Raw genomic sequence first — 19,875 nt, 5'->3', positions numbered from 1 at the left:
CCGCGCGCCCTTTACCAACATGGCTGCGGGAGCGGGGCACTCTGGGATTCGTAGTCCATCCCTCGCGTGTCTTCCTTACGGCAGAGGGGCTCGCTCCGGGCGTTGTTGGCGGCCGCGATGGCTCCTGGGAGTTGTAGTTCTTTGCCCTGTCTCGGCCCCCTCCTGTTTCCGGCGCCGTCACGGGGCAGAGCAGTCGGTGACAGTACCGAGGGCCCCCGCCCCGCGCCCATGGCTGAGCCGGATCGTGAGTCGGGGGCCCTGGTGGGAGGGTCGGGCCGCGCCGGGGCCTGGCTGAGGGCTGCAGGCCCCGGGGCCCGAGGGCGGGCGTGCTGGGGCAGGAGATGGGGGCTGCATGGAGGGGAATGGGATTCAGGGGCCGTTGCAAAGTGATCCATATTGCTAGATTGGTGGGTTTCTGGGTCGCGAGGTTTTAAGGGTCCGTTTGCCACGTCCCCCAGGTTACTAATGATCGCGTCTTTCTCTCACCTTAGTTGCTAAGGACCCTCGTTGCTAGGGACTTAGAATGCCGCGGTCCCGGTTGCTAAGGGTACCTGGTTGTTAGTGGGAACTGTAGGATGCTAGGGGACCCCTGGTGTCCCCTCCTATCTCTTCCTTCCTCTCCTAAACCTACCGTCCTACCCTCCCTGCCCCCCACCACCCAACACCTCTTCCAGGCGGAGTATCTCTTCTTTTCTTCTCTCTTCCTTTCTACGCTTCCCTCTGCTTGTAAACCTAACCCTCCCCGCACACACTCACACACTACTGCGTCCTACCTAACTCCTCCTAAGTCTTCCCCCATACCCTGTATGCTTTACTTTCTTTTCCCTCTCCTAAACCTTCCCATCCCAGCCTCTTTGTCCCTCACTAACCACCTGTCCTCCCAGCACTCCCCACTCTGATAAGATCTGCTTTTCCCCATTCCCTCCCTCCATCTACTCCATTTTTACACTTCCACCCCAATATAACTAGGTTGGTGGGTCTTCTTGACCCCCTCTGCCCCCCGCTGCTTTGAAACCCTTCATTCCCCCTTAACCACTCCCTTCACCATAACCACATCTGCTCCCCCTCCTCCCCCAGCCTCTGACCCTCTGGAGACCCAGGCAGGGAAGGTGCAGGAGGCTCAGGTGAGATGGGGGGAAGGGTGGAGGGAAGGAGAGAGATGGACTTCCAACACCCCACACGGGGGGAGGTGGCAGAGGGGAGACAGTTGCCCCAGGGCCCTCAGCTCACTGCCCCTGTCCCTCACCCCACCTCCTGGTTCATCCTCCCGGGGAATGGTGGATTCTGGGGACTGTCAGAGAAGGGTGTGCAGCCTCAACCCCAGGCCTGCCCTTCCAAACTTTCCTTTCTCCTTGCCCTCCCCGCGCCCCCCATCCCTTCTGAACCTCATTTGCACTGGGCATGGAAGAGCTTTGGTCCCTGAACTCACAGATCTCATGGACAAGTGACTAGACAATGACCCTATGGGGTGATAATGAAAGTAGCTCAGGGCGCTTTGGGAGCCCAGAGTAAACTTTGTGGGGTCACACAGATTCCAGCCAGTCCCTTCCCTGGAGGAATCCACAGGCTGATCTAGGAGTCAGACTGAGATACAGCACATGGTAGTTAGTGTAGAGTGATTTAGAATTTTCTTAGGCAAGGTGAGAGATGGTGTCCCAGGCAGAGGGTACAGCTTGTGCAAACACTGAGGGGCATGAAAGAATGTGATGTGTTTAGTAATCAGGTGGCTGGGGAGGTCAGCTAATTATATTCATGGTTAGCATTTATTGAGTACTTACTCCAGCCGGGTACTCTGCTTAGTGTTTGATGTGCCTCATCTCGTTTCATCTTCCCAGCATCCCTGTTGGGGGGCAAGGTCTACTGTAGCCATTTTATAGATGAGGAATTGGAAACAGAGTTGTTCAGTAACTTGTCCACTGTCCCTTGGCTAGAAGGGCAGCGACGGGTTTGCGACCCACGGCACCCGGCACATTGCCTCCCGGACGCTTCGCTGGAAGCGGGCTCACAGAGGCCCCACCAGCACCTCCAGCTCCCCCTCAGGCCGTGTTGCTCCCACGTGCTCAGCAGGGCCCTGAAATCCTTCCACAGAGCCTCACTGTCTGCAACCTGAAAGCGTGCCAGCCCACCCACAGACGCGAGTTCACAGTTCAGATGCAGGCCAGTGCAGAAGCTGTGATGAGAGCACGCTACAGATGCACGGCAGAGCCACACCGAGGGGCTAAGAGCTTCCTGCCAGGCCGGGCTTCTCCCTCGCCTGGCTCCCAAAGCACGACCACTGTCAGGGAAAAAGGTTTAATGTGAAAAAGCGATCCTCAGTCCCAAAGAGAGAGATTCGAGGATGTAAATTGCAGCATTGTCTCATACAGAAAAACTGGAAACGGCCCAAACGGCTATCAGTTGATGAGTTAAATGAACTATGGTGCATCCTTACAATGCAACACTATGTAGCTGGTGGGTCTATGATATATTGTTTTGCGGAAAATGCAGGGTGCAGCATCGTACCGTGGTATGACCCATTTCTGGGGAAATAATGAGTTTTACCCGCAGAGACAAAATCTGGAGTAATTACCATTGTACTGTTAATAATAATAGTGGTTAGCTTGAAGGGGGGGAACGGGATGGGGGTTGTGGGTGAGGGGATCATGAGGCAAGTGCCCCCAAGTTATACATTGTCTAATGGTCAAAGTTTTTGTGCAGCTTACACAATCTGAAAGTAATGAAAAGTTTTAACTACGTTTGGAAGGGAGGTTTCTATTCAAAAAGGCTTGGAACCAGAGTTGTGAGTGATGGAGAGGGGTTGTTGGAGGGGTGTTAAACAGGAGAGCGAATTGGTTAGATTTTTTTTTTTTTTTTTTTTTGGCTGCACCACTCGGCTTGCGGGATCTTAGTTCCCTGACCAGGGATTGAACCCAGGCCCTTGGCAGTAAGATCGCGTAGTCCTGACCACTGGACTGCCAGGGAATTCCCCAGAATTGCATTTCTACGAGGTCCATTGCAGGGCCCAGGCCTGGTCTAGCACACCGCACAGCAGGTGTCCATTTGCTCAGCGGTGGATAGTTCTGGAACTCCCGCCAAGTGCCAGACCCTGTTCTTGGTGCTGGGCATCCAGCGGCGACGACGAAAAATCCCAGCCTTCTTGGAGCTGACATCGTGGTAGACTCCATAGGTGTTCGTGATCAGATGATTAGACTGGAGAAGCCCCAGAGAAGGGCCTTTGAAGTGGAGGGGAGCGGGCCGACCCAGGCAGGCCGTCACACAGAGGGCGGTAGAGTAGATCGGAGGTGAAGACTGAGGCTGGGAGCCTAGGGGGCGGGTCGGGGCAGGACCCCTGGGAGGACAGGCTGGATCCCGTGGAGCCCTGGAGAGGGGATGTATTATGGCAGGAGGGCAGGGGAGGGAGGCAGGAGGCGTCTGGCAGACCGGGGGCCGGAAGCCACACTGAGATGGGGCCCAGGAGGAGGAGCAGGTTTGGGGGAGATGCTGAGGCCAGTTTGGGACGCGGTGGGAGTGAGGGACCGGGGGTCACTTAGAAGGAGGCATCCAGGAGGCTGCGGGAACCCTGGATCTGGGGGACAGGCCAGTGGCGTGGATGAGGCCGACCAGGGAAGGTGGACAGAGGAAGTAGGGAGGGCCCAGGACAGAGTCCCAGACCCTCAATTTGGGAGTCTGGCTGAGGGGAGGAGTCGATAAAGGAGATGGAAGGGTTGGAAAGGTGGAGTGGGGGGCTTCAGGCCGGAGGGCTGACGGCCGCAGGGTGAGGACTGAGGCGTTACTCACAGGAGTGACTTAGGTGAGGAGGGCTGCAGGGCTGCTGGCCAGGGCAGGGGACAAGAGGGGTTGTGAGGCGAGGCCGTGGACGCCGGGAGGTGAGGAGAGCAATGGCCAGTGCTTCCTGAGCAATCACCGCCACACACCCGCCCCAGGGCTGATCTGAGCACCTCCCAGAGGTGAACTCACTTCATCTCACAGTAGCCCTCTGAGGTGAGTGTCCTCTGAGCTCCATTTCTAAGAGGAGGAGCTCGGAGACTCAGAAACGCAAAGTCACCCACCGGAGACTGCGCTCCCTGCGAGTCGCAGAGCTGGGTTTCCCAGCACAGGCAGCCTGTCCCAGAGCCCACACACTGGCCCCCAGCGCTGTCCCCTCCACCCCTCACTTCCTCGGGCCCAGCTCCCAGCCAGAGCCTTTTCCCCAAACCCGGGTGTCACCCCCCCTTCCCTCCCTCCCTAACCCCACTTCTGGGGCCTGATCACCCCACCCCCACCCCTTCCAGGACTCAGATTCAGACACTGAGGGAGGAGCGGCTGGCGGAGAAGGAGAGAGTGAGTATCTTCCTTGGGAGCACGGTTCTGGGGGGCGGTTTAGGGCAGGGATCTGGGTGCTCACCTCCGCCAGGGGTGACATTCAAGGTATGTGATAACAGACGCAGCGCCAGCGCCTGGAGGCCCCTGACCGGGCCAGGCATTGAGCTCTTAGTCGCGGGAAGGCGGCGGGGCCCCAGGGCTGGGCAGGGGCACTCGGGGCCTCTGGGCACCCTGACTGAGCACCCACGCACGCGGCTGCTGTCTCTCTTCTTTTTGGCCAGTGGACTTCCTGCGGAATTTCTTCTCCCAGACACTGGGCCTGGGCACCCAGAAGGAGCGTCTGCTGGACGAGTTAACCCTGGAAGGGGTGACCCGCTACATGCAGAGTGAGCGCTGTGAGTCCTCTGCCTGCACTGGGCCCCTTCCCTTCTCCTGGCCCCGAGTGGCTTAGCCCCAGCCATTCACAACTTTCATCTGCAAGTCACAAGAACCTCAACTCAAACTGGCTTATGCCAAAAAGGGAGTGTGTTCACTCTGTAACGAAAACCCTGCTTTAATCATGGCCGGATTCAGCGGCTTCCATGCTGTCGTCAAAAATCTGAACCCTCTCTGGTGCAGCTCTTCTCTGTGTTGGGGTCAAGGTTGCTCCTGGCAGTGGCAAATACAAGTTCCACCAGCCTAGTGGCTCCCACTGAAGAGAGCATCTTTCTCCCAGTAGTTCAGGCAAAAGAGCAGAGATCGACTCCAATTGGCCCAGGTTGGGTCACATTCCTACCCCTGAACCAATCACCGTGTCTCTGATTGGCCAGGCCTGTCTGACAGAGTGAAGATGCTAATAATAGTAATTGCCTTATAGGGTTATGAGGGGGTTACATAAATTCATAGATGTAAATGCCTGGAACCGGGCCTGGAACAGAGCAAGAGCTGCGTAAGTGTTCCCTGTGACGATTATGACAGGAGGCTTGTTTCAGGGGTGGTGTAGAGGTGCCTCTTTACGGGGTCACCATGTAATTTATATTTCTTGCCACGAGTTGAGGTCACCAGAGTCTGAGAAACCAAGCCCTCGGCAGTCCTCGACTAGAACAATCCACTCTTTGAGGGTCCTGAACAGCCTTTTGTTGAGGACGTCTTCTCCGGTTTCCCTGTCCTCCAGCCGCTGCCGTCTCTCCTGGGGCAGCCAGGCCGGCCGTCGTGAGCCTCCCTCTCCCAGGGCAGGCCAGGCAGCTGTCTGCAGCCATCTCTTGGCTTGGGTGGGCCCCCAAGAGAACGAAGGCAGTGGCATCAAAGCTCTCATTCCTTCTGTCCTCCTGCACCTGGATTTTAGGATAATTGACTCATGAGGGCGCCTATGAGGGGATAATAATAAATAATAACAATGGGGACTTGCATGGAGGTCCGTTGGTTAAGACTTCGCCTTCCAATGCAGGGGGGTATGTATGGGTTCGATCCCTGGTTGGGGAGCTGAGATCCCGCATGCCTCACGGCCAAAAAACCAAAACATAAAACAGAAGCAATATTGTAACAAATTCAATAAAGACTTTAAAAATGATCCACACCAAAAAAACCTTAAAAAAAAATAATAATAACAATGAATTGAGCTCTCGCTGTTTGCCAGGCACTTGACAGGCGTCCCCACCTTTGATCTTCACATGATACCTGTGAGGAGTGATCTGGACAGAGGAGGAAACTGGGGCGCAGAGAGGCTGTGACCTGGTACAGGGTCACACTTCTGGCAAGAGGCAGAATCAGGGCTCGACGGCAGGCCGCCTGAATCCAGGGCGCACACTCCCTTCCACATGGCCCCTGCTGGGTCCACTGGGCCTAGTCCAATGGCATCCCGAGACGAAGCCAAGGGCTGTGGCTGTAGCAGGCCTCAGCCTTTGTCACCCTTGCTGTCCTCCTTTGCATAGAACACCCCAGAGGCGCCCGGTTCACAGGCGCCTCACACCCGTGTCTGTCCATCAGCTGATGGGCAGATGCCAAGGGTGCTGCGTGGCAGGGCTGCCAGCCAGCCACTGAAGAGGCAGCTGGGCTATTTCTGCACAGCCCCACGTCCTTGTGAAGTGATGCCACCCCTACCACGCCTCCCCATCTTCTTTTCTGAAAGCTGGTGACAATGGGGGAGCAAAGCGCTTATAGGTATACGAATCATGGGGCTAAAGAAGTTGAGTACGAGTGACTTGAAGAGTCATCAGTGCTGGGCACTGATCTAAGCTTCACAGGGATGAATTCATTCTCTCAGCAGCCCTGCGAGGTCGGTACTGTGATTATGCCCATTTTGCAGAGCAGGAAGCTAAAGCCCAGAGTGGTGATCTGAACTAAGACGCCCCCGCTGGTGTGCAGAAGAACTAGGATTGGAAGCCCTTTTCCACTCTGCTGCTCACTGGGCATGGGCTGAGAGTGGCCAGTCTTTGGTCTTCACCTGAAAATTACCAGACTTCCAGTGGCTGACATGCATTTGATTATGGAGGGAAGGAATAGGATGAAGGAATGTGTATCATATGCTAGAAATAGATGGCCATCCAAGACTGTGTCCAAAAGATGAGGGGTGGCCAGAGATTTTTTCACAATAACCTGCAGCTCTTCCGGGGGAACCCCCCACCCCACCCCTCTCACTAAGATCTCATGCATTTTTGTCTAGATCTAGCTAGGAGAAATTTCTCTCCAAGTGGCCTTTTCTTGAATCTTACTATATTGGTATAATTTCCTTTTTTTTAATATAAATTTGTTTATTTATTTTGGCTACGTTGGGTCTTCGTTGCTACGCGTGGGCTTTCTCTACTTGCGGTTTGTTGCAGTGCGCATGAGAACATTGTGGTGGCTTCTCTCGTTGCGGAGCACAGGCTCTAGGCGCGCGGGCTTCAGTAGTTGTGGCACGCGGGCAGTAGTTGTAGCTCGCGAGCTCTAGAGCGCAGGCTCAGTAGTTGTAGCGCACAGGCTTAGTTGCTCCGTGACATGTGGGATCTTCCCAGACCAGGGCTCGGACCCATGTCCCCTGCATTGGCAGACGGATTCTTAACCACTGTGCCACCGGGGAAGTCCCCATTGGTATAATTTCAAACAGTGGATTCTTTGACCCCATGCTGGCTCTTCCATCAGTCACCTGTGTGACCCCTTCCCCTATCTGAACCTCAGTTTCCTCATCTATAAAGTGGGATGTTAACACCTCCCTCCTTGAGATGGTTGGGAGAGCCATTCAGGGATCTGAAATGCTTGCCCCAGGGCCAGGCACAGAGTAAACGGCTTCAGAGACTGTGATGGGTGGTATTATTTACGGGTAAGAAAGGGAAGGGGAAACTTTGGTCTTTTAATGTAATCATTACATCCAGTCTGTGATGATATATTTGATTATTAGACAGCAGTGCCACTAATAATTTTTTAAGTTGTCAGAAGTTCATTGTAAACATCAGTTCAGTACTTAGTTTATGGCAAAGACAACTGTCTTAAGACAAATGGCTCATATTTTGGTGCAGTGTTTGATGTTCAAAACAAAATGTTACAACAATAAACGAATGTAAACTGAAAAACAAACAAACAAACAAAAAAAACCACGCTGCATAAACTCTTCTCCTCCAGGTCGCAGGGTTATCTGTTTGGTGGGAGCTGGAATCTCCACTTGTAAGTGCCCCCCTCCCCCAAGAGAACTCCCTGGTTGGGGGAGCCCCTTCGAGGAGCTGGGGAGGAGCCGTATGGGGGCCCTTGCCTGGGAGGGTCAGTGTGGTAGGGAAGGGGCCAAGGTCCCTCATCGATTGATTGCCCGCTGCCACTCCTCCCCCAGCCGCGGGCATCCCTGACTTCCGCTCCCCAAACACGGGCCTCTACGCCAACCTGGAGAAATACCATCTTCCCTACCCGGAGGCCATCTTTGAGATTAGCTACTTCAAGGTACGTGTCCCGCAGGGAGGAACGTCTGTAATGGGGGTGGGGGGGTGGAGGCGTGACCGCCTCTGTCCAGCTCTCATCTCACCTGCCCTCCGGTTCTCTCTCCCACAGAAACATCCAGAGCCCTTCTTTGCCCTCGCCAAGGAACTCTATCCTGGGCAGTTCAAGGTGAGCTCTCTTTTGTGGAGGCGGGGATAGGAAAGGTTGGGGGCCAGCAGGCATGGGAAAGCCCCCTCCAGGGCCCTTCAGACAAATATCCTATAGCCAATAAACACATGAGCTTTGGGGAAGTTCCCTGGTGGCCTAGTGGTTAGGATTCCGGGCTTTCACTGCCGTGGCTCGGGTTCAATCCCTGGTTGGGGAACTGAGATCCTGCAAGCCGTGTGGCACCATCCAAAAAAAAAAAATATATATATATATACATGGGCTCCGGGCCCAGACTGCCTGGGTCCAAGTCCTGGTCCCCCATTTCCTGCTCTTGTGTCCTTGAGCCTCAGTTTTCCCTTATGTAAAATGAAGCTGATAATAATCCATGAGAAAGGGTTGTCGTGAGGCTTAAATGAGTTAACGATACATGTAAGAGCCCAGACTCCAGAGCCAGTCCTCTCTGTGCAAACCCCAACTCCACAACCTGGGTGACTTTGGCAAGACAGTCACCCTCTCTGTGCCTCAGTTCCCTCACCTGTGAAATGGGGATAACGAAGGTGCGCACCTCATGAGGTCGGTGTGACGATTCCGTGAGGGAAAACAGGCGTGGTGCCTAGGACAGTTCCCGGCACACGGCGGTGCGCGGCCAGTGTCCTCTATCTTCATCGGCACTGCCATGATTGCTCCCCTCCAGCCCACCATCTGCCACTACTTCATCCGCCTGCTGAAGGAGAAGGGGCTGCTCCTGCGCTGCTACACGCAGGTAGGCGGGACCGCGGGCATCCTGGGAGGAAGAGCGCGGGCTGGAGGGGCCCGAGAGCTCAGGCCACGGCTTCTCTGTCACGTGACCTGCAGTGACTCACGTCCCCTCTCTCAGCCTCAGTTTCCCTTTCGATAAAACAGAGGCCAGAACAGCTTCGCCCTCTCAGGCCTGTGGTGACGTGGCAGTGACCTCCCTCAGGGCCATCCCAGGAGTACTTCTCTGAGCAGACACTATTGGCACCATAGATTTCGTATTTGGCAGGGCTTTCCAGCAGATGACTCCAAACTGAGTTGGTCTAATATGATCAGTACACCTGGCAGTTTTCCGGCTGGTGGCTGTAAACTCTTAAGGAAGGGGCACTATTTTTTTGTGTGTGTGGGGCACCTTTTAAAAATATATGTATTTATTTATTTATTTGGTTGTGCTGGGTCTTAGTTGTGGCAGGCGGGCTCCTTAGTTGCGGCTTGCTGGCTTATTAGTTACGGCACACCGGCTCCTTAGTTGTGGCATGCGTGTGGGATCTAGTTCCCCAACCAAGGATCGAACCCCGGCCCCCTGCATTGGGAGCGTGGAGTCTTAACCACTGCACCACCGGGGAAGTCCTGGGACACCCTTTTATAATTTGCACAAAGACCTTGTGCGTACCGTGGGACCATGGCTCATACATGTCAGGTGCTTGGCTGAGGGCCTCGCCCGGGTGTCCTCAGGGAAGGACAGCTCACATTGTTGGCTTCCTAGTTGGTGAGCCTTTTAGGGTCTCGCACCCCTAATAGTGAAAAATGTTTGCACCTCTACCTTTGTTTCATAAATACATATTGAAATTACATGATGTACTATAGGCCTGGTACCATGCCTGCTCTAATTCATACCTCAGAACCCAAAATTATAAAATAGAGAGAGAACACATGGGTAGAAATAGGTGTTCTATTATTTTCTTCCTGCGCCTGGCAATCTGGAGCCTGCAGCCTCAGAAGTTGCCACCAGGGGGAGGATGAATTCTTTGTAGGTCCAGAATTCTCAAGTGGGGTACGTGCTCCCACCCAGGGCTGGTGCTCCCACCCACGGCTGGCGCTCCCACCCACGGCTGGCGGGGGAGGGGATGGCCTCCTCCTTCCAGGAGGAGCCCCAGCTCAGAATAAACCTGACCTTTCTTCCCAGAGAGTCAGTTTTTTCCATGAGATGTGACTCAGACTTGATACGAACAGCACACCTGAAGCCAAATGCCTTCATGAAATCCTCACCATAGCCCTGCTGGCAAACCTGTTTGTAAGCTTCTGTCCCAATGTTTAGTGAGTGCCAACCCAGTGCCAGGCCCTGCAGGCAGTGAACGGAGGGAGCAGACATCCCTGCCCTCCTGGAACTGACAGTGTAGTGTGGGGAGAGACAACGGACGAGATGGGTGAGTTGTGTATCTACTCTGATGCCGAGAGGTCTCTGGAGCGCAGCTGAGCAGGAAAGGGGAATCAAGCTCCGTGTGTGCGGCGTCGGGGCTGCGGTAGTGAACAGGATGTCAGGGAAGGCCTCACCGAGAAGCAGGACATTTAAACAGAGACCTGTAGGAGGGGAGGGAGGGAGACATGGGATCACCTGTGGGGGGAGAGTGCATTCCAGGCAAAGGGCACAGCCAGTCCAGAGGTCCTGAGGGGAGACTGCATTTGGCGTGTTCAAGAAGCTGGATCTGGACTTCCCTGTGGTCCAGCGGTTAAGACTCCACGCTCTCAATGCAGGGGGCCCAGGTTCGATCCCTGGTCAGGGAACTAGATCCCACAGGCCACAGCTAAGACCCGGCACAGCCGAATAAATAAATATTTTAAAAAAGAAAGAAGAAGAAGAAGAAGCAGCTGGATCTGAGTGAGCAAGGAGGACAGTAGTAGGAGAAGATGGAGGAGACGAGGTCAGGGAGGTGACAGGGGTGGACCATGTGGGGGCTTGGGGGCCACAGGGAGGGCTTTGTCCTTTCCCCTGAGTGAGATGGAACCACAGGAGGGATCCGAGCAGGGCAGGGACATGACCTGTCCCAGGTGTTCACAGGGTCCCTCTGGCTGCGTGAGGGGGGCAGACTGTGGGAGCAGTGGGGGGCGGGTACCAAGACCAGGGAGGAGGCTGCAGTGATGGTCCAAGCAGGAGAGGATGGAGGCTGGGCCAGGGAGGGGGCTGTTTAAGGGGAGAAGTGGGCGGCTTAGGAACCCGTTTTGAAGGTGGAGCCGGCAGGACTTGCCAATGGGTTGAATGTGAAACGATTCATGAGAGAAGGAAAGGAGTCAGGGACGACTGGCCCCCTCTCAGCCTGAGCACCTGCTGCCTTTTATTGAGATGGTGGGACGTGCAGGCGTGGGGGGCAGAGGAGGAGCTTGGCTGAAGGCATGTCGAGGTTGAGATGCCCATTAGACAACCACGTGGGGACATGGGCAGACAGCTGGACACAGGAGTCTGGACTCGAGCTGGAGAGCAGCAGATAGACGATGTTTAAACCCTCCAGACAGGATGAGATCACAGGGGTCCCAGCACGAGAAGCCCAGGCCCAGGACCAAGTGGCTCATCGGGGCTGCTCAGAGGGCTTGCTTCCCAGCTTTGTCTGAGGCAGAACCCCCCGCCCCAACCACGAAAGCACACCAGCTGTAGGCTATTTTTAGACGAAAGCCAACACCAATGCGTTGTGAGGTCAGCGTGAAATGTGGTGGCATTTCCCCCCAGTTGCGATTCTTCATGTGTGGATTTAAGCACGCATACATATTCAGAATGGCACATTACGTAACATAGACAAAGGTGGAAAAAATTTTTCCAGTCTCACGTTTCATGAAACCTTGTTTTTCTTTTTCAAACTCATCACCCTCTTCTTTAACCTCAGCCACTTTTTGAGTCACTGACCCAGTTTTCTGGAACACACTGTCTTCACGTCTTTCTGAATTGTGACGATGCAGCACTTTCGAAGCCACGCGCGATGCTATTTTTATCTCAAGACACAAGTATCCATTCAAACATGAGAACAGTTGTCGCCTTCATTCATGTCACTGTGATCTCCTCAGCAAACCAGCTTATCGCTCTTTTAAATCTATATCTATGGCATTTACATCATACATAGGGTTTGTACTTGGCTTTCTTTCATTCAAGCCCTGTCTGGAAGATCCTTCCATATCCGCACCCACATAGCAGCTTCATGCTTTTTTTTTTTTTTGGCTGCGTTGGGTCTTCGTTGCTGCAGGTGGGCTTTCTCTAGTTGCGGCGAGCGGGGGCTACTCTTCGTTGCAGTGCGCATGAGAACATTGTGGTGGCTTCTCTTGTTGAGGAGCACGGGCTCTAGGCGCGCGGGCTTCAGTAGTTGTGGCTCGCAGGCTCTAGAGTGCAGGCCCAGTAGTTGTGGCACACGGGCTTAGTTGCTCCGCGGCATGTGGGATCTTCCCAGACTAGGGCTCGAACCCGTGTCCCCTGCACTGGCAGGCGGATTCTTAACCACTGCGCCACCAGGGAAGTCCCAGCTTCATCCTTTTTAAAAGCATGTCAGAGATGTGATGTCTTGAAACCAGAAGTGAGCCAAGGTTTAAAATTCAAGAGATTGCAGATGACAACCCAGGCGTCAGGCTCCTCTTGAAAATCGGGAAGAGCTGGCTGAACCTGGGTGGCTTTCTGGGGGGGAAAGTCGTTGGCTGGAGCTGAGTGGCCGCTGCCCACCTTGCCCGGGCCCGCCTCCTCACCGATGCCCTCTTTCCTGCCCGATGCTGAGGCCAGACGTCAGTTGCTGTGTGTTGCCATGCACTCACTGCTGCTTGGCCTTTACAGCGAACCTCTTGGGCCAAATTCCCCAGCCCCAGCTCCCCTCCCTGGGGGCCACTGCTGCTGCCTACTTCTTGGGTCTCCTTTGAAGGTATTCCATACTTAGGCAAGCAAATACACGAATTCATATATTGATTTTTTTAACATCCTGTACACACTGCCTTTGTGCTTTGGGCCTTCTAACATCTTGGAGAGATCCTTTGATACCAGTACATACGGGTTGACCGCGTTCATTTTTGTTTGTGGTTTCTCCATCAAAAGTGGCATCAGGGGGCTTCCCTGGTGGCGCAGTGGTTGAGAATCCGCCGGCCAATGCAGGGGACGCGGGTTTGAGCCCTGGTCTGGGAGGATCCCACATGCCGCGGAGCAACTAAGCCCGTGCACCACAACTACTGAGCCTGCGCGTCTGGAGCCTGTGCTCCACAACAAGAGAGGCCGCGATAGTGAGAGGCCAGCGCACTGCGATGAAGAGTGGCCCCCGCTTGCCACAACTAGAGAAAGCCCTCGCACAGAAACAAAGACCAACACAGCCATAAATTAAATAAATAAATAAAATTTAAAAAAAGAAAAAAGAAAATGCTCCCTATTAAAAAAAAAAAAAAAAAAGTGGCATCAGGGCTTCCCTGGTGGCGCAGTGGTTGAGAATCTGCCTGCCAATGCAGGGGACACGGGTTCGAGCCCTGGTCTGGGAGGATCCCACATGCCGCAGAGCAACTGGGCCCGTGAGCCACAATTACTGAGCCTGCGCTCCGCAACAAGAGAGGCCGCGATAATGAGAGGCCCACGCATCGCAATGAAGAGTGGCCCCCACTTGCCACAACTAGAGAAAGCCCTCGCACAGAAACAAAGACCCAATACAGCCATAAATAAATAAATAAACAAATAAATAAATAAATTTTTTTTAAAAATTAAAAAAAAAAAAAGAAGTGGCATCAAGGGAATTCCCTGGTGGTCCAGTGGTTAGGACTCTGTGCTTTCACTGCTGAGAGCATGGGTTCGACCCCTGGCCAGGGAACTAAGGTCCCGCGAGCCGCACAGCATGGCAAAAAAAAAAAAAAAAAAGTGACATCAAAGGGTAGCACAGAAGCATGTAAGTAGACCTTTGACTTGCCATTTAGTTATTTGCATGCACACTGCTTACTTACGTGTCAGGGAGCTGGTAGACTAAGTCAAGAAACAAAGGCAAAACTAGCATTTCTAGTAAAGGGGGGAGAGGGAAAGCCACAGAGAGTCTGGGAACAGTGACTCTTGTCTGCATGTTTTGGGGATAAACTGATGGCTGGCTGGGAGCAGAGAGGGCAGTTGGGGCTGTCTGCCCTTGAAAGGGAACCCTTTCAGTTGTTCACGGAGCCTCCAGGAAACCTCGTCGGGTCAGCTGTGGGCTGCATATGCCCGGCCATCTCTGTAACATCTGCCGGTGTCCTCCAGCAGCACCTGCCTCAGCAGCATTCCTCGTGCGCAAGCAAAAGCTGCTCCAGAGGGGCTGGAGAAAGAGCAAATGTCTATGTGGAAGAGAAGAATATTCTTGCCTGTTGAATAAGGAAATTATCTCTGTCTGAAAAGACTACAAGTTAATATACTATCTATGCAGCAGACCATAGTAAGGTTAAGTAGGAAAACAGTGTGATGAAAACCCAAAAAACCCTCCTGATTCATTGATTTATGTTAATGCCTGGCCAGGGCTGCCACAGACAGCTGTGCAGGTTGGGTACTGCACAAGGATGCCATATCTGAGGGGGCTGTGTTTACAGTGGAGACACTGGAGATTAGTACGTTTATTTCACCAAATTTCTGGCAGGTGCCACTAGAGTGTGTGGTTCTAACAAAACACATTTGCAGCAAAACGGAAGCAAAGTGGCCCAAATTTGCCAGGGCTGGTTGGTGGCAGTGGGTCTGGGCTCATAGACATTTGAGTTTGGGCCCCTGCCTTTAAAGTGTCCATGACTTACCTTTTCAGGGGCACCATCAGGATGAACAGAAGAGTTTTAGACACACCCTGCCCCCTTGCTTCTCCCTCCCTCCCTTCTCCCCTGTCCCACTTGCTTTTCTCAGCCGCAACTCCTGGCTCTGCCTCCTGCCCCCTGGGGGGTGCGGTTCGCTCCTGACCCTCTCTCCTCCATCTCTCCCTCCAGAACATAGACACCCTGGAGCGAGTGGCGGGGCTGGAGGCCGAGGACCTGGTGGAGGCCCACGGCACCTTCTACACGTCTCACTGCATCAGCCCCGTCTGCCGGCAGGAGTACACGCTAAGCTGGATGAAAGGTGAGGGGCTGGAGGTGATTATCCCCGAGGGCAGGCCTCCCGTCCCCCGTCTGCTTCCCAGCGCCAGGGACAGGGTCTCCACGCGTGGATAACGGCAGCCCCCAGAGATATGAGGTGGCAGTGGGGGTTCATTTCTCCCGACACCACCTCACAGCCAGGTTATGACGGATGCAGACTCCGGACACGGAGACGTGCGTTAGCAGACAGGCCCCCACGTGGTCATACAACCTGTTCTGTGAGGTCCTGAAACCCTAGCTCTTTGTCCTTTGGGTGCTCTGACCCCGTCTTACATGAGGGGCTCATCCAGGCAAGCGCAACTACACTCTAAGAAGAGCAGAAGTATCTGAGAGAACTTTCTGGGGTGTGGGGAATGTTCCATATCTGCACGGTCCAACACGGCAGCCACTTGCTGTATGGGGCTATTGAGCTCTTAAAATGTGGCTAATGTGACCGAGGAACTGAATTTTTAACTTTCTTTAATTTGTATTAATTAAAATTTAAAAGCCACATGTGGCTCTAACCAGCATACTGGACGGCACTGCCCCAGAGGCACAGGATTCAACCAGCCCATCAGCTGGATGCAGGCGAGCAGAGGCCGTGGCGTGTGAAGCTGGGCACAGCCTTGGTTAGGAACGAAGACGGGGGGCTGTCCTTAAGGATGCAAACTCCAGGGCTTGCTAAAGTCATCGGCCCTGTTCATGCATGGGCGGAGTGTCCAAAAAGAGAAGGAGGAAAAAAAAAATCCAGCCAATCCACATTTCTTGAATGCCAGTGAGAGCCGATTTCTGACATCCATTGTGCTAATTGAGAAGCCACTTATTTCATCCATGGAAACCCATTTCTGACATTCTTTATGCTGATTTCACAAAGCCTGTGGTGTCCGTGTGTGATAAGGACAGCTGCAGCGCTGATAGTAGGGCCTCTGGCGTGTGGCCCTTCTGACCACGTGCCAGCTGACCGCCCCTGGGGTGAGGATTCCTGAATAGCCCAAGTGCACGCAGCTGGGGGTGATGTACAATTAACATTACCCCGTTATGTTTCTCTTACAGCAGTAGCACAAGCATCACCCGCAAAATGTCATGTATTGTCAATGCAAAAATATTTTCAAGTAAATGACAGACCTTAAAGCAGTGCTCTGTAAATATTTGTTGAAGGAATGAGTGAATAGTTGAATGAACAAGCCAGGATTCTGTGGGTTGCAAGTGACAGAATGCTTTCAAGCTTCCTTAATCAATAAGCAATGAGGAGGAGGATTGTCATAAGCATGGGGTGTGCGTGGGGGCAGGGGTGGGTCTGTCACAGAGCCCAAGAGTGGGAAGCACCTGCACCTAAGGTTTTGTCCCCGTCCCAGCATCATCTGCATAATTCTTCCCTGGCACCTACCAGGCCTCTCTGACCCACAATGAAGTAGGGCTGCCCTCAAAGACCCACTGGACGAGCTTCACTCCCAAGTCCAGATTCCCCAGGTCGGGGGTTGGTGGAACCCAGCGGCCCCTTTTAGGGGCGAGTGTCTGCTCATTTGTTTGTTCATTTAATAGCTCTAGGCTGGCGCTGGGAGCCACCCCAGGAATCTTGGGGGCGGGGAAGGGACAGCTATCTAAGAAGGGAGGTCCTTCCTGAGCAGGGCAAACACCCCAGGAGGCCCACCCAGTGACTGAGGTGTGTTTGTGTTGACAGTGAAGGAAGGGTGGGGTGGGCAGGCAGGCTGCAGCCCCAGCCCAAGGCCTCTTACCTCCTCCTCTCCCTCCCTGTTCCCCACGCCCAGAGAAGATCTTCTCCGAGGCGACTCCCAAGTGTGAGAAATGTCGGAGTGTGGTGAAGCCCGGTGAGCCTCGGGGCCAGGGACCAACCGAGGTAGACTCAGGCTGGGACCCCCTCAGCCACTAACCCCTTCCCAAGAAGGCCGCGCTCCCTATCCATCCATCCACCCCAGTCACCCTCTCTCCCTGACCAGTGCCCGGAGTCTGCCCCAGGGAGAGTGGGTACCATAGCCCCTAGCCTGTCCCCAGTGCTCCACACTCCCGCCCCAGCCCTGGGGTCCGCCTTCTCTTCCTGCCTGTTGTCTCTCTCCCTCCCTGTCTCTGCCCCCCTGCTTTTTCACTGTCTCTATCTCTCCCTGTGTCTGTCTGTCCATCTGTCTCCACCTCAGATATCGTGTTCTTCGGCGAGAACCTCCCAGCGCGTTTCTTTTCCTGCCTGCAGTCAGTAAGTGTACCCGCCGCGCCCCCCATCTCGGTCCACACGGGGGCAGCCGGGGTCCTGCCCTGGGGAAGGTGGCTTCCGCAAGTAGCTGCGGGTGGGCTTGCGGCGGGGGACGGGGGCCGGCAGCCCAGCCTCACTGTCCGCTCCCCCTTCACAGGACTTCCTGAAGGTGGACCTCCTCATCATCATGGGCACCTCCCTGCAGGTGCAGCCCTTCGCATCCCTTATCAGCAAGTAGGTTGGGGGTCAGGGCTATGGGGGGCTGCTGGGCACTGGGGGAGCCGGGACAGGCCCTCACTTCTCAGCTCGCCCTCCACCAGGGCGCCCCTCTCCACGCCACGCCTGCTCATCAACAAGGAGAAGACTGGCCAGGTGAGTGCTTTTAGTCACACCCTGCCACCCCCGCACAGGGGCCCCACATTGCCTCCCCCCGGCCTCCTCGGGAACCAGGGGACAGGTCTCTGGGGAATCCCGATACTTTGGACCCCTCGGCTCAGACCTAAGGATTCTGGAATCCACAGGGGTCAGGTTCCAGGCTGCCCTGACTCCAGGATTCCACAGGCCTCTGTGTCATTCACCCTTTTTTTATTATTTATTTATTTATTTATTTATTTATTATTTATTTTTGGCTGCATTGGGTCTTTAAGTTGCTGCACATGGGCTTTCTTTAGTTGCGGTGAGCAGGGGCTGCTCTTTGTTGCGGTGCGCGGGCTTCTCATTGCAGTGTCTTCTCTTGTTGTGGAGCACAGGCTCTAGGCGAGTGGGCTCAGTAGTTGTGGCTCGCCGGCTGTAGAGCACAGGCTCAGTAGTTGTGGCGCACGGGCTTAGTTGCTCCACGGCATGTGGGATCTTCCCGGACCAGGGCTCGAACCCGTGTCCCCTGCATTGGCAGGCGGATTCTTAACCACTGCACCGCCAGGGAAGTCCCTCATTCACCTTTTGAACGAGTGACAGAACCCCAGGTCAAAGCGACTTAAGCCAAAACGAGAATGTCGTGCTTCCCGTGACTGAAGAGTCCGGGCTAGCTGGCCCCTGGGCCTGCAGCAGAGCTGTCAGGAGTTACCCGCTCCCTCTCTCGGCTCTCTTTTCCTGAGGTAGCTTCACTCCCAGGCAGGGGCTCCCTCCTGGGGACAGATGTTTCTCCAACAGGCAAAAAACGTGCGGTGTGCCAGATGCCGTGCTTAGCATTTCCTCTGTATTAACCCGCTGACAGTACAACCCTAGGAGTGGGTTTGATGATCACCCCCACTCTACAGAGAAAGAAACTGATGTTCAGAGAGGCCAGGCCACTTGAGCAAAGTCACAGAGCTGGGATTCCAACCCAAGCCACCTGGCTCCAGGGTCTGTGCTCCTAGCTCCCCCCGACTCCACCCCCTTCCCCACAGACTGACCCTTTCCTCGGGATGATGATGGGCCTCGGAGGAGGCATGGACTTCGACTCCAAGAAGGCCTACAGGTGAGGCCCCCCGCGGCAGTGGGGGGGGGCAGTGGAGCCTTCAAGGGACAGGGCCAAGGTGGGAGGGAGGGCACGAAGGCACAGGACAGGGCAGAGCCGGCAGGGCCCTGGGACAAGCCTGGGAGCTCTGACTCTCACCCGCCCACAGGGACGTGGCCTGGCTGGGTGACTGCGACCAGGGCTGCCTGGCCCTTGCCGACCTCCTCGGATGGAAGGTGAGGAGCCTGGGCCACCCCAGCCCACCCTGAGCCCAGTCCCTGGACCCCCGTCCCACAGGTCCTCTGACCTTATGATGCGTGATGACCTCTGACCTCTGTGAACTTTGCCCCCTGCAGAAGGAGCTGGAGGACCTTGTCCGGAAGGAGCATGCCAGCATAGATGCCCAGTCGGGGTCGGGGACTCCCAACCCCACCACTTCAGCTTCCTCCAGGGAGTCTCCACCTCCTGCCAAGGAGGAGGCCAGGACCACGGAGGGAGAGAAACCCCAGTGACAGACGCATCTCCCAGGCAGGACGCCCAGCTTTGGGACAGCTGAGCCCCAGCCAGGCCTGGCCCCCTCTAACTTACAGCTCTTTTCTGGGGAGCTCAGAACATTTCCTCAATCTACTAACTACTCCCTCCCAAAACTGGGGTCCCAGCACCCCTGACCCCAGCGAATCTCTAACATTCTTAGGGGCTGAGGCTTGGGCAGCCGGTCTCTAAGAGCCCGCAGCCCCTAATCACCCCTAGGGCCAAGGATCAGCCTCCCCTAATCTCTAACTGCTCAGGGGGCCAGGGGTACCTCCAAACTGCTAACTGTCCCAGGACGAGAGCCCCAGGGCCCCCATGCTCTCTACTGTTCCCAGGGGCTTGGGGCCAAGTAGACGAAGTCTAACCTACCCTGGGTGGGGAGGTGCGCCCTCCAAACATAACTCACACCCAGTGGGGGGATCCAAGCCTCAAGGCCTCCCAAGTCTCTGCCTACAACTCCCAAAGTGGGTGCTAGGCCCCCTCACTCGGGACCCGCTTCCCAGGCGGGGGTGGGCAGATGGTGTCGCTTATTAGAGACAAATTAAAAACAAAAAGCAACTAACCATCAGCTGTCTGGCCT

At 54.9% G+C, this 19,875-nt stretch overlaps 1 protein-coding gene across 3 annotated transcripts; it reads left to right on the top strand.

The window, feature by feature from the left end:
• The first annotated feature begins 4 nt into the window (after positions 1-4).
• SIRT2 (sirtuin 2) lies at positions 5-19,857 on the top strand. Of its 3 annotated transcripts, XM_082366745.1 has the most exons (16): positions 104-244; positions 1,078-1,124; positions 4,272-4,320; positions 4,584-4,697; positions 7,879-7,920; positions 8,081-8,187; positions 8,296-8,352; positions 9,026-9,094; positions 14,998-15,127; positions 16,893-16,952; positions 17,277-17,332; positions 17,487-17,563; positions 17,650-17,701; positions 18,715-18,785; positions 18,934-19,000; positions 19,121-19,857. In XM_082366745.1, exons 1-16 carry the CDS (start codon positions 118-120, stop codon positions 19,274-19,276), a joined length of 1,281 nt encoding a protein of 426 aa, XP_082222871.1. In that variant the 5' UTR covers positions 104-117; the 3' UTR covers positions 19,277-19,857. The 3 variants fall into 3 exon arrangements, with proteins under 3 accessions (XP_082222872.1, XP_082222871.1, XP_082222873.1); XM_082366747.1 differs by lacking the exon at positions 4,584-4,697; XM_082366746.1 differs by lacking the exons at positions 1,078-1,124; positions 4,584-4,697 and having other exon boundaries at positions 5-244.
• The last annotated feature ends 18 nt before the right edge of the window (positions 19,858-19,875 follow it).

This window comes from Balaenoptera borealis, assembly GCF_965194805.1.
Source record: "Balaenoptera borealis genome assembly, chromosome: 19".
NCBI classification, from domain to species: Eukaryota; Metazoa; Chordata; class Mammalia; order Artiodactyla; family Balaenopteridae; genus Balaenoptera; species Balaenoptera borealis.
This window is presented reverse-complemented; position numbering and strand designations above follow the sequence as displayed.

What these genes read in the sequence shown, in the direction of transcription:
- SIRT2 (XM_082366745.1), top strand. Translation starts at nt 118, where the DNA reads ATGGCTCCTGGGAGTTGTAGTTCTTTGCCCTGTCTCGGCCCCCTCCTG. An exon ending in GGCTGGCGGAGAAGGAGAGA is followed by an intron (nt 4,321 to 4,583) that starts GTGAGTATCTTC and finishes CTTTTTGGCCAG; the next exon opens with TGGACTTCCTGCGGAATTTC. An exon ending in GACTCCAAGAAGGCCTACAG is followed by an intron (nt 18,786 to 18,933) that starts GTGAGGCCCCCC and finishes ACCCGCCCACAG; the next exon opens with GGACGTGGCCTGGCTGGGTG.